The 12,848-nt window shown below is 42.6% G+C and overlaps 1 protein-coding gene across 1 annotated transcript in view; it reads left to right on the top strand.

Moving 5' to 3' along the window:
• The window catches only part of Foxo3 (forkhead box O3), a 114,265-nt gene that overhangs the window by 81,725 nt on the left and 19,692 nt on the right, over window positions 1–12,848 (top strand). Inside the window, exon 3 of the mRNA XM_008852443.3 lies at window positions 10,900–12,335. Coding sequence (XP_008850665.1) covers window positions 10,900–12,300 — 1,401 coding nt within the window. The 3' untranslated portion in view covers window positions 12,301–12,335. The remainder of the gene's footprint in view (window positions 1–10,899; window positions 12,336–12,848) is intronic.

Below are 12,848 nucleotides of genomic sequence, written 5' to 3'. Positions count from 1 at the left end.
ATACACATAAAATAAAAATAATAAATAAAATATTTTTTAAAAAGAAAGAAAACCTTACGTCTACGTGTTAGACTATGTTGTCACTTCTTAATAACCAGGGTAAGACTTGCCAACCTGAAAGAAACCTAAATGTTACTTCAGAGGTAATAGTGGATTCTTATTCCATCTGCACGCCTGAGGATCATTCATTGGCCTCATTGTTACATCTCATTTTCAAATGCAATTCAGATCTGTTTTGTGGCTCCTGTTCCCTTCCTGCTAATTCAATAATTAAATGAGTATTTTTTGAATACTCAGTATGAACCAGGCCCTGTACCAGGGAGTTGTATTAGTTATGTAAGATCTAGTATCTGGTTAAAAAAACTTAATTTGTGTTAGAAGAGATAGACTTATGTTCCTTGATTTATAAAACAAAGCAGAGGGTGGGTGGGTGCTGGATGAATAGCAGGCACACCTAGTGCTTTATTCCTTAAGTTGATGTGGATATCAAAACTCCGGGGCGTATATGTTTCTGGGTGCCTTGACTTTTATACCTCAAGGCAAGGCGATCTGAGTGCCTCAGGCCTATCGCCACTTACTAGCTGATTGAATTCAGGTGTGGCCTTGTAGGCTCTGGTCCTCATTTCTTATCACTCTAAAGTCAGGGCTACTACTTCCTACCCACACACATCTTCCCCAGTGTCCCTTTTTACTGAACTTACTGCTGTGGTTGCTTGTCTGATATTATAAAAGTGATTCTAAACTTTCTGATGTATCCCTTAGTTCTGGATGTGTATTTCCAATGCCCATTTAGTCTCCATTTGTACGTACAGTATGTTTTCAAACTGGAAAAGGATGCAGTCTTTTAAGAAAAATCTTAGGTAAAGAATATATTAATAAAATTATTTCTGGGGCTGGAGCGATGGCTCAGTTGTTAAGAACACTGACTGCTCTTGCAGAGAACCTGGGTTTGATTCCCAGCACCCACATAATGGCTAACAGCTGTCTGTAACTCCAGTTTCAGGGGATCTGATTCCCTCTTCCGAACTCCACGAGCACTTTTCATGGCATGGGTGCACTTACATACATGCTGGCAATACACTCATGCACATAAAATAAAAATAATAAAATTAAAAAATAGCCGAGTGTGGTGCCAAACACCTTTCATCTCAGCACTTGGGAGGCAGAGGGATCTGGGAGGCAGGTGGATCTCTGTGAGTTTGAGGCCAGCCTCATCTACATAGTGAGGACCAGACCAGACTAGCTGGGGCTGCAGAGAGACCCTGTCTCAAAAAGACAAAATTAATTAATTAAATAAATAAAATTATTTCTGTTATACATTCCAGAATCAATATCAATTTCAAACTTGGGTTTTTTTGGGGTAGGGGTTGGTCTTTTTGAGACAGGGTCTCCCTATAGCCCCAGCTGTCCTGGAACTCACTATGTAGACCAGGCTGGCCTTGAACTCACAGATCCACCTACCTCTGCCTTCCCGAGTACTGGGATTAAAGGCGTGTGCTACCACACCCGGCTCTCAAATATGTTTTATAATTTCTTTGCTTTTTAACCCTTTCACAAATTGTTTTATTTTGTTTTTGATATTTCTAAGACAGGGTCTCCCTATAGCCCCAGCTGGCCTGGAACTCACTATGTAGACCAGGCTAGGCTTGAACTCACAGAGATCTGCCTGGGATTAAAGGTGTGTGCCACCACATCCGGCCTTTGACACATTGATTTTTATATGGCTAAGGGTGCATGATTTTAAAAGGGAATTTCTGTTGCAAGTGTTTGCCAAGCCCCTTGTGGCAGAGGGAGAAACAGTTTTAGTAACCTCAGGAAAATGCATAGGAGAACAGAGTTGGCAAAAGGCTGCCACTTGAACCTGCTTTCTGGAGACCCTTGTCCCATTGACTGTACCCACAACTGCTTCCTAAGTCTGTGGACAGGACTATGGAGTGGGAAATGGGACGTTCTCGGGAGAGGGAGGGTGCTGCAGGGAGTGGGTGTGGGCAGAGGTTGCAAGGCTGCCAGGGTTCTGTGTGTGCCGGAAGTGCAGGTTTGGCTGGGAGGAATGGAATGTTCCCTCTTGCCCTCCAAGAGCAGAAACAGCTGTGGAATAGCTTGAAAAGACGATTGCTAAGTGAAAAAAAAAAAAAAAAAAAAAAAAAAAAAAAAAAAAAAAAGAACTGTAAAATGAATGTGAAAATAAAGTCCACACTAGAAAACTCAGTAAAACTGTGTGGAGTAATATGGTGACCATCTTTTATGTGCTATTTAGGAGGATTTGCTTCCTGTCTGGGATTTTCATTTGGGGACAGAATAGATTGCTTTTCCAGCCATTCCTCTTATAAGAAAGTCTAGGGGTGTCCAGATAGAAAATGGATTCATTATTCTGATAATCCGATAGTTCTTTTTTTTTATTTAAAATTTTATTTATTTATTATTTTATGTGTATGTGTGTGTATGTGTGTATTACCTGAATGCAGGTAAGTGCACCCATGTCATACAATGCCCTTGGAGGTCAGAAGAGGCTGTCAGATCCCCAGGGACTGGAGTTACAGACAGTTGTTAGCTGCCATGTGGGTGCTGGGATTCGAACCTAGGTCTTCTGCAAGAACAACCAGTGTTCTTAACCACTGTGCCATCTCTCCAGCCCCAGTAGTTCTTTTTTTTTTTTTTTTAATTTTATGTATATGTGTATTTTGCCTACATGTATGTAAGTGCATTTGTGTTGTGCAATGCCTGTGGAGGCCAGAAGAGGGTATTGGATTCCCCTGGAACTAGAGTTACTGGTGGTTGTTAGCTGCTATCCCAACCCCTCTGGAAGAGCATCCAGTACTCTTAACTGCTAAGCCATCTCTTTAGCCCCAGATGGCTCTTGTTTTATTCCTCCCAATGAGGGACCAGAACTTGTTGCTTGCTTTCTGCATGAAAACTTAACACAAATGTTAGTTTCCAAAGGACATCTCTGTGGGTAGAGAATTATTGTCAGCCAATTTAACGGGAAATCTTGTTTCTAGCTGGAAATACCATCAGCCAAGTTCCCAACAATATTTATTTTAGTACATCGTTGTTTTTTCAAGTCTTCTAATGGTTTAAACTTTTCGACAGGAGTAAGAATAGAGACAGACTGGGACTTGTCTTACACATCAGGGTTGATTGTGCAACCCTTTTAATGAAGGTTTGTTTACATTTTTTTTCTCAAGCTGAGAGGCTTATTTTGGGACCACTATAGGTGACACTATATGTGAAAAACTATTTTTGATTTCAGGCCTGGTGCCATTTGTTCTTTGCTTTTAAACAGCATGTTAGTCCCAAAGGAGAGAGAAATCTAGAGATAAAATCTAGTGGAGGAGAGTAGACAGCCAAAGATTAGACACTAGCAGTGTCTGAGAAAATGAAGGGATCAGTTGTTGCCCTAGTGCCTCCCTCTTCATGCTGTTATGTGCTGGGTGGAGAAACACAGTAAGACAGAAAGGGGAAGCTGTCTAAACAGTATGAGGTCAGGATCCTTCCCCATACCTAATTTTTTTTTTTTTTTTAAGAAAAAGCCACTCTGGACCCCAATTTTCAGATAATTTTACTCTTTATATATAACCATAGCTTTATTCTCTGACTCCAGCTCTCACCATTCTAAATAGTGGAAACTTGGACCTAAAGGATTTCCTGTGTCACCAAACCTGGGAATACTAGGAATCAGTGAGTTGGAATTGGATCTCAAGTCAATGGAATACTAAAGGGGGAAATTTCAGTGGTTCTCAGTCCTAACTGCACATTAGGATAAGCTGAGGAGCTTTAAAACATGCCAATACCCAGGTATTACCACTTGGATTGAATCAGAACTCTTTGGGTAAGGAAAGTCTCACCTGGGAACTCTGAATAGGCAGCCATAGGGAAGAACTGCTGCTGAATAGAAACCAAGAGCCTTGTCCAGAAAACCGCCTTCAGGAGACCCTGTCAGCACAACCAAGGGCACCTTCCCAGGCACTGCCTCTGCTTGCTCTACTTTGGCACACTGACCTCTGGGTCTCCCTATGACTCATTTCTTTTCAACTATCCATCCAGCCTTTGTCACTTGTGGTTCAGCAGGTCCATCATGTTGGAATCCATGCCTGAACATTATCATTTCTGTATCATTTCTGAATTGTCAGAGCTCCCACGTCAAGCAGTGAGACATACTTGAAAACACTGGTCCTATATGAGAGGCAGGTGAGCACTGCATTGAAAGGTAGCTCTTTGCAGTGTCTCTCCCAAGTCCCTCTTGAGGACCAGTGGACATTTGCAGTTCTGTGATGGGAAATTGTTAGGCTCCCAAGTTGACAACCATAACACAGTTTGTTGCTTTGTGGACAACCCAGAAAACAGAAGAGAGAAAGAACAGAGATTGTCTTTAAAAAAAAAAAAAAAAAAAAAAGAGAAAAAGAAATGGAGTGGTTAAGAGCATGTACTGTTCTTACGGAGGACCCAAGTTCAATTTCCAGTTCCAGTGTTGGGTAGCTCACAACTGCCTGTAATTCCAGCTCCAGGGGATTAAAAAAAGAGTTAAATTACACAGCTCCTTTTTTATTTTTAAAGTGAGTAGATTTTTGTTGCTGTTGTTACGATAAATTGATACCACATGTTGCTTCCAGACAAAACCCTCTCTGTGTTCCAGGGAAAGCACATGCAGCTGGTGTCTGGGTTAGTGGACAGTCTCCACAAGGTAAACTTGGCTTGGAAGGGGCCGAAGCAAACACAGAGTAGCAACAGTTACTGGCAGAGTTTTCAAAGCATGAGATCCTTTCTTGGAAGGTGCCACCCTCTTACCTTTTGGCTTAAAGTACATGATGCTCAGAAAACAGTAAGTTAAGGTTTATGATGTCACTACTGTGTGTGGGATCTGACAGTTGTTCAAAGCTGTGCTTGACACTCAACTGAGTGCATGCAGAGCTTCATTTAATCCTCACAAGGATCCCAGAGGTGGAGAGAGTATTTAATCCTGGCTTTTCCAAAGGGGCGGCTTCAAATTCAGATTGCAGTCAGGTGTCAGCACTCCAGCACAGAGTAGCTGAGCTCAGAGCTGGGGCCTGTCTCAGTATCACTCACTGTCTTCCCTTGCATGCTGTATTACCCACCTACTCTGTAAATGACTGGGGGAGTACTCTGCAACTCTAGGCAGCTTCTCTCTGACTCCTATTCTGCTTTGAGTCTACCTGTTTTCACAATCATTTGGCATACATGTAGTGAGCATGGATATATTACCATCAGCAATGAATGTATTTTGCAAAACAACAACAAAAAAATCTGTTCTTTTCAGCAAGAAAATAATTAGTAGATTCTATGGGCACAAATCATCTTTAAGCTGATGTCTTCTAGGTGGGCCAGGCAAAGGAATTGCTAGGCAGTGGCCCACACAGTGCAGGCAGCAAGACTGAAATGCGAATTCCTGCATGCTACCTCCTCCACACACCTACTCCACATGCCTCCTAGGTTATGCCACTAATTGCAGCCACAAGCACACAAACCAGGTTTGCCAGCTCTGTTACTAATTAACCACGTCTTGTGGACTTGCTTCATTGTAAGTCATTTTGTAGAAGTGAAGACTGACATTAAAATGAGATGAGATCATTCTTAGCTCTGTTCTGTCTGGACAAATTGTGTATTATCTTAAGGTTCTATAAATCTTGGTTTTCAAGTTGGGGAAAAACTGGTGTATTTGTCTCTAAAGATATTTGCCTTCTTATACCTCATCAGGATCTTGATTTCTAAAGGTGGATTTAAAGGATGGAGCTGTTGCAGATGGTCTTGGGTTGTAGTTGTTTCCGGGCAACATTTAGAAAATAAATATGACAGAATAGCTAAGGAAAACATGTCTCTAGTTTTCTGACCAGTGAACTTCACAGTACACCTCAAAATGTAAAGTATGACTAGAAAAGTCACATTTAATAGAACTTGAGTTTTTTCAAACCATTCCTTCATTACCTTCAGCTCCCATTCTCTATACTAAAGTAAAAGTTTTGGAAATTCAGATTACTTCATAGGATGATACATGAATTAGTAGAAAATTGTGGGATATTTTTAATGTACATTTCCTGAGATTGAAGTTGGGGAGATGCTGTTTGAAATCTTACAGAAATCTTACCATTCACTTTTGTTACCAGGAAGGTATAGAGAAACATCACAGTACTGATGTTTTACCTGGTGGTGGTGGTGGGGTTGCTTTTTTGTTTTTGTTGTTGTTGCTGTTTTTCTTCTAAATCTTTCCTACTTCAATAAAACTTAGGTGGAAAAACTAGTCATTAGACTCCTGAACGCAGAAACAGGAGAATACATTGGCCTTGACAGGGCATAGAGCATTTGAACCAGTGATGGACAAGTGAGCCATGTTTGTTGGCCTTTGTCAGTGCCTTGCCTTCAGATTATGGATTTTTATAAATGGAAGGCTGGCCAGCCTGTATGAGTGGAGCCTCCTGGGATTGGGGCCTATCAGGATGGTGATACCCCAGTTTTTATTTGTGTTGTCTTAGTAAAGTAGCTGGAAAAACCTGTCTGAGCCCTGTAGATAATAGGCCTCAGGGAATGTATTCTACCATTAATAAGCCTCTAAAACGAGAGGCAAATGAAGATTGGCTCCTAAAGACAGTCTCTAAGAAGGTGGGCTTATATGAGAAGCTGTGGACACCCCATTTGTTAGTGTGGTCACCACCGTCCTCCCCATAGGAAGGGTGCTGTGGTAGCTGCCTTACTAAAGGACAAACGTGCTAGAGTGAGCTCACCCTTTCAGGCTTGCTCTTCTGCAAGATAGATTTTCTTTTTCAACACCTTTTAAAAAAAAAAAAAACTGGGGGTGGGAAGACCCACTAAATCTCAAAGTATGTCATAAGTAAAATCACAATGATAAGATTATGCTTTTGTGTTCCTCTTCTTTCTTAAATCGTAATTACTTTGGGTATTTTTCTTGAGTTGTTGGCACAAGTACATTAAATGGTGATGTGTTACCTTGGTAGTAACTCTATGAAGGACTACAGAAAAAGCATTGCATTAACTTTGAAAAACCTGGGCCTGGAGAGATGGCTCAATGGTTAAGGGCACTTTTGCTCTTGCAAAGGACCCAGATTTGGTTTCCAGAACCCACATGTCAGCTCACAGTCCTCTGTAACTCCGGATCCAGGGGGATCTGACACCCTCTTCTGGCTTCCAAGGGCACCAGGCACACACATATGCAGTACATGCAGGCAGGCAGAACACTCATACCTCATACACCTTTTTTTTTTTGAGACAGGGTCTTCTTTGTAACCCCAGCTGGCCTGGAACTCCCTGTGTAGACCAGACTGGCCTGGAACTCACAGAGATCCGCCTGCCCCCCTGAGTGCTGGGATTAAAGCAAGAGTACACCACCATGTCTGGCCTCATACACCTTCTGAAAAAGATTGGAAAACCAGATCAAGTTTTGATTCTTTATGTACTAGCTATGAAATTTTATTTCGTATGTCTGAGCCTAAACCTTCATGAACAAAATGAGGGCACTAATACAGTCTCCAAAGTCCAAAGATTAGAGTTGATCTAAAACCTGTGGCTCAGTAGCCACAGTACCATAATCTGGTAGGCCATTGGCTCTTCACTTTGTGATTAGGGACCTGAACAGGCCAGTCTTCATGGTTCTTTCCTGCCTTGACTCCTATGGTACTAGCCTTGTTTGGGTGTTCCTACCTTTTACCAGAGGACCTTACAGAACCTTAATATCCGTCTCCAATTTTAGCCAGTTGTAACTTGTAATTGCATAAAATTCTCTCCCCTCCCCCAGGGATTAGGTAATAGATGGCCATTAGAAATCCATATAGGACATTTTGAAGTTCTGTAAACTTTTTTCTAGTTAGTAGGTTTGGAATTGGTAACAGTAAAACACATTTTAAAAATACTGTTCGCTGAATGTTTTTTAAAGACAAGATAACTAGATACTTAAGATTGTTCATTCTTGTAAATGTTTGGTGTTGGTGTGAACTCTTCCCAGAATTAATAGCAAAGGAGGCTGCCAGGTGGGAGTAATTAGGAGGTATCTGCATTGCACCCTTAGAGCCTCAAGACCAGCCTGCTTTTTACCCTGAAGCTTGTGTCTACATTTTTATTTAATGCATTGAGTCACATGAACACTCAGTGGTAGATCCGCCTTGCTCTTTCTCCCTGCAAGTGTGTGTTAGGAGTTTGCCTCATACCTACTTCATAGAGACAGTATTCTACTTTTAAAGAAATGAAGTTTCTGAACCATTAGTACAGTTGCCGTTATTTTTTTTTTAAATATAAGTGTGAAAGAGAAGCAGGATATATAGTCTCCTGGGCAACATGTATTTCATGATATTCAGTTTTCTTTGTACATCTTGATGGCAGTTGTAGAAATGCCTACTTAGGACCCATGATTGCTGGTATTCATTGCTCTGTAGTCCCATCTTGGATAAGGATGTACATTACAAGTACTCTGTATTTTGAGTTATTTATGGCAAAATTCTGCTGGCTTTCTGTGTTTTAAAAACATTCTGATACAACACATGTATTTGTATCTTCTACATAAATACAGTTGATGATTGCCAATTTTTTAAAATGTAACTTTTAGAATTGTTCATATTTAATGTGTACTATTAGGCAATGTCTTTTATCTTTACTTGCCAATAAAAACTCATCTGGCCTGCAGGTGCTATTTCCAGATGTGAATACCATAAACTCTTTTATGCTACACATAAGGCATTTTACAGATTAGAATAAGCCTGCCCCAGGTTATGAGCACTCTTCTCTATGGACTTTGCTTTCTTCCTTTTTCTTTTTCCCTTTCTTCCTTCCTTCCTTCCTTCCTTCCTTCCTTCCTTCCTTCCTTCCTTCCTTCCTCCCTCCCTCCCTCCCTCCCTCCCTTCCTTCTTCCTTCCTTCCTTGTCTCCCTGTAGCCCCAGCTGGCTTAGAACTCGCTATGTAGACCAGGCTGTCTCTGCCTCCCCGGTGCTGGGGACTAAAGACGTACACCACCACCCCAGCTTGACTTTGTACTTTATAAGAACAGTAAGACCACTCCGACGCCACAATATGACTGACTTCTGAAGTGCATTATTATCTGTCATTATGTCATCCCTGTCAGGAACGGGTGATTGGATATTATGGCTGTAATGAAGATGGAGACCTATAGTTGTTGTAGACAAATGAAATGATTTGTTCAGGGTCCCATGGTTTTTGGTCAATGGAAGAGATAAGTCTGAACCTGGTTATCCATTACAGCTGGGTGTATCTACTAAGCCAGAAGGGATATTCTTACAGGTAGCTCAAGTTATTTGAACTTTAAGGGTATTTGCCCTACTTTGAAAAGAACAAATCTTTTGTTTTAGAATACTTTTAGATATATAGAAAACTTGTGAAGATAACACAGTTCCCCATATATCCACCACCATGTTTTCTCTATAAAATCTTACAATCTGGTATAAGTGTCACACTGATTAATCCATATTTATCATTGTTATAAGCTAAAGTCTGTGCTGATCAGACTTCTCAGAATTTTCCCTAAGGTCTTTTCCTGTGACAGGATCTCATCTAGGATACATTAGCTATAGCCATTTGTCTCCTTAGACTCTTCTTGTCTGGGATGGTACTGAAGAGTACTACACAGGCTTTTGTAAATGTCCCTTAATGGGGATTTGTGTGATGTTTTTCTTATTATTAGTCTGGAGTTTGGAGTTTTGGAAGACCATTTGAAAAGTTTCCATTTCCAGCACATTTTATTTAGGGTGTACACTACTAATGTGACTAATCTCTATTGACATTGGCCTTGATCACCTGGCTGACTGCATTTGTCAGGTTTTTCCCACTATAAATTAATCTACCCCCTTTAAATACTGTACTCTTTGGAAGGGAGTTAGCAACCCACACTTCCCTGAGGGTAGAGTATCTGTAATTGATGTGAATTCTGAGTGAGAGACTTGCCTACTTCTTTTACCAACCTAGACAGTCCTGTGCTCCTCTTCTTATATATGCCAGAAATTATGTAGTAATGTGTGAAATTGTGGCAGTATGGCATCCTAGAAGGAACAGGTAAAAATTCATACTATTTCTGATAGAAGCAGTTAAAAAGAGGTAGATGCTGTCTTTGTACTTGTGGAGGAAAGGACCATAAAAGACAATAGCAGCCAGGTGACTGGCTTCTGTTACAAAGCCAGAAGAGGCTTATTGCAAAGTATGGAGAAGGAATGGTGTGCTAATTAATTATCAGGTGAGCTATCGTATAGAGATTATAGCCATTAAGAGCACTGGCTACTCTTGCAGACGACTTCCATTCAGTTTCCATCACCTACATGTCAGCTAACAACTACTCATAACTTCAGTTCCAGGGGATCCATCACCCTCTTCTGGCTTCCCTAGGCATTGTATGCAGGGGTACACTTAACATGCATGCAGGCAAAACACTCAACACAAATTAAAAATCCTTTTTAAAAAAGAAATATAATTATAAAAATGCAAATAAGTTCTAAGAATTTGGATAAAAAACCATGTCAATGAGCTTAGGTTTCCAGCATCTTCTGGACACGAAATCATCTCCCATACATGAAACTTCCCATTTAACTTGCGCTTTATTCCAAGTCATGCAGCTATCTGTCTTTTTAAAAGTTAATTTTTTAAAGCCTATAAATTTGAGAAGGCTGGACTGATGAGATGACTTAAAGGGTAAAGACCCTTGCCAACAAGCCTGACAACCTGAGTTTGATCCCCAGGAGACCCACATGGTGGAAAGAGAAAACTGCCTGACTTCAGGTTGTTCTCTGACCTCCATGTGCATTGTTGGTGCACCCTCCTCCCCCCAAAAAAGTTAAAAAAAAAAACAAGTGTAGAGTCTTAAAAACTGAAGAACCTAAATCGTCTATTTGGTACCATCCTGTCTCACATTGTCCATTTTCCCATCTTTTTCTGCAGAATTCTATCCGGCACAATCTGTCGCTGCACAGTCGATTCATGCGAGTCCAGAACGAGGGAACAGGCAAGAGCTCTTGGTGGATCATCAACCCTGACGGGGGGAAAAGTGGAAAGGCCCCCCGGCGGCGGGCTGTCTCCATGGACAACAGCAACAAGTACACAAAGAGCCGTGGCCGTGCAGCCAAGAAGAAGGCAGCCCTACAGGCTGCCCCAGAGTCAGCAGATGATAGTCCTTCCCAGCTCTCCAAGTGGCCCGGCAGTCCCACATCCCGAAGCAGTGATGAGCTGGATGCATGGACAGACTTCCGTTCGCGTACTAATTCCAATGCCAGCACAGTCAGTGGCCGCCTGTCACCCATTCTCGCAAGCACAGAGTTGGATGATGTCCAGGATGATGATGCGCCACTCTCCCCCATGCTCTATAGCAGCTCTGCCAGCCTGTCACCTTCAGTGAGCAAGCCGTGTACCGTGGAGCTTCCACGACTGACCGACATGGCGGGCACCATGAATCTTAATGATGGGCTGGCCGACAACCTCATGGATGACCTGCTGGATAATATCACACTCCCATCATCCCAGCCATCGCCTCCTGGGGGGCTTATGCAGCGGAGCTCGAGCTTCCCGTATACCACTAAGAGCTCTGGCCTGGGCTCCCCAACCAGCTCTTTTAACAGTACCGTGTTTGGACCCTCATCTCTGAACTCCTTGCGCCAGTCTCCCATGCAAACCATCCAAGAGAACAAGCCAACCACCTTCTCTTCCATGGCACACTATGGTAACCAGACACTCCAGGACTTGCTCACTTCGGACTCACTCAGCCACAGCGATGTCATGATGACCCAGTCAGACCCCTTGATGTCTCAGGCCAGCACTGCCGTGTCTGCCCAGAATGCCCGCAGGAACGTGATGCTTCGCAATGACCCAATGATGTCCTTTGCCGCCCAGCCTACCCAGGGGAGTTTGGTCAATCAAAACTTGCTCCACCACCAACACCAAACCCAGGGCACTCTTGGTGGCAGCCGTGCCTTGTCGAATTCTGTCAGCAACATGGGCTTGAGTGACTCCAGCAGCCTTGGGACAACCAAACACCAGCAGCAGTCTTCTGTCAGCCAGTCTATGCAAATTCTCTCGGACTCTCTCTCAGGCTCCTCCTTGTACTCAACTAGTGCAAGCCTTCCCATCATGGGCCATGATAAGTTCCCCAGTGACTTGGACCTGGACATGTTCAATGGGAGCTTGGAATGTGACATGGAGTCCATTATCCGTAGTGAACTTATGGATGCTGATGGGTTGGATTTTAACTTTGATTCCCTCATCTCCACACAGAACGTTGTTGGTTTGAATGTGGGGAACTTCACTGGTGCTAAGCAGGCCTCATCTCAAAGCTGGGTGCCAGGCTGAAGGATCATTGAGGAAAGGGGAAGTGGGCAAAGCAGGTCAGTGCCCAATGCTATGGCATAAGAATAACAAGGGGGAGGGAGGTTGGGAGCATGTGTCTTCTGTTTATCTTATCAGCCTGTGGAGAACTATGAATCAGTGGCACACAGTCATGGCCCCCAGCCAGTTCACCAGAGTTTTACCTGGAAACTAGACAGGGTGTCAGGTTCCCCTTCCCACCGTTTGCTCACAGTTCAGAATTGGACTGTCAATAGAAAGAGTGCATACCCCATTCAGAGAGCTCATCCTTTGTATCCTCTGTCCATGCTGAGCTGTGACACTGGTTCCCCTACATGGTAGATGAATGGATGAGAACAGAAGGAAAGATGAGGAAGGGAGACGCTTAGGTCGAGGTGAGGAACCCCAGCCCAAGGAATTTCTTATAAAGCCTTGGTCCAGCACGGGCTTTCTCAGTCCTTGGTATGATGCTTCTTTGTCTTTGTTTCCAGTAAAGTAATGTTTTGCATGGCTTCTAATTGACTTGTAAAATATGTATTTCTGCACTCTTTCAT

The sequence above is a fragment of the Nannospalax galili genome, unplaced genomic scaffold (genome assembly GCF_000622305.1).
Source record: "Nannospalax galili isolate Female #2095 unplaced genomic scaffold, S.galili_v1.0 scaffold646, whole genome shotgun sequence".
In the NCBI taxonomy this organism is placed as follows: Eukaryota; Metazoa; Chordata; class Mammalia; order Rodentia; family Spalacidae; genus Nannospalax; species Nannospalax galili.
The sequence above is the reverse complement of the archived record's forward strand: the minus strand, read 5'-3'. Positions and strand labels throughout refer to the sequence as shown.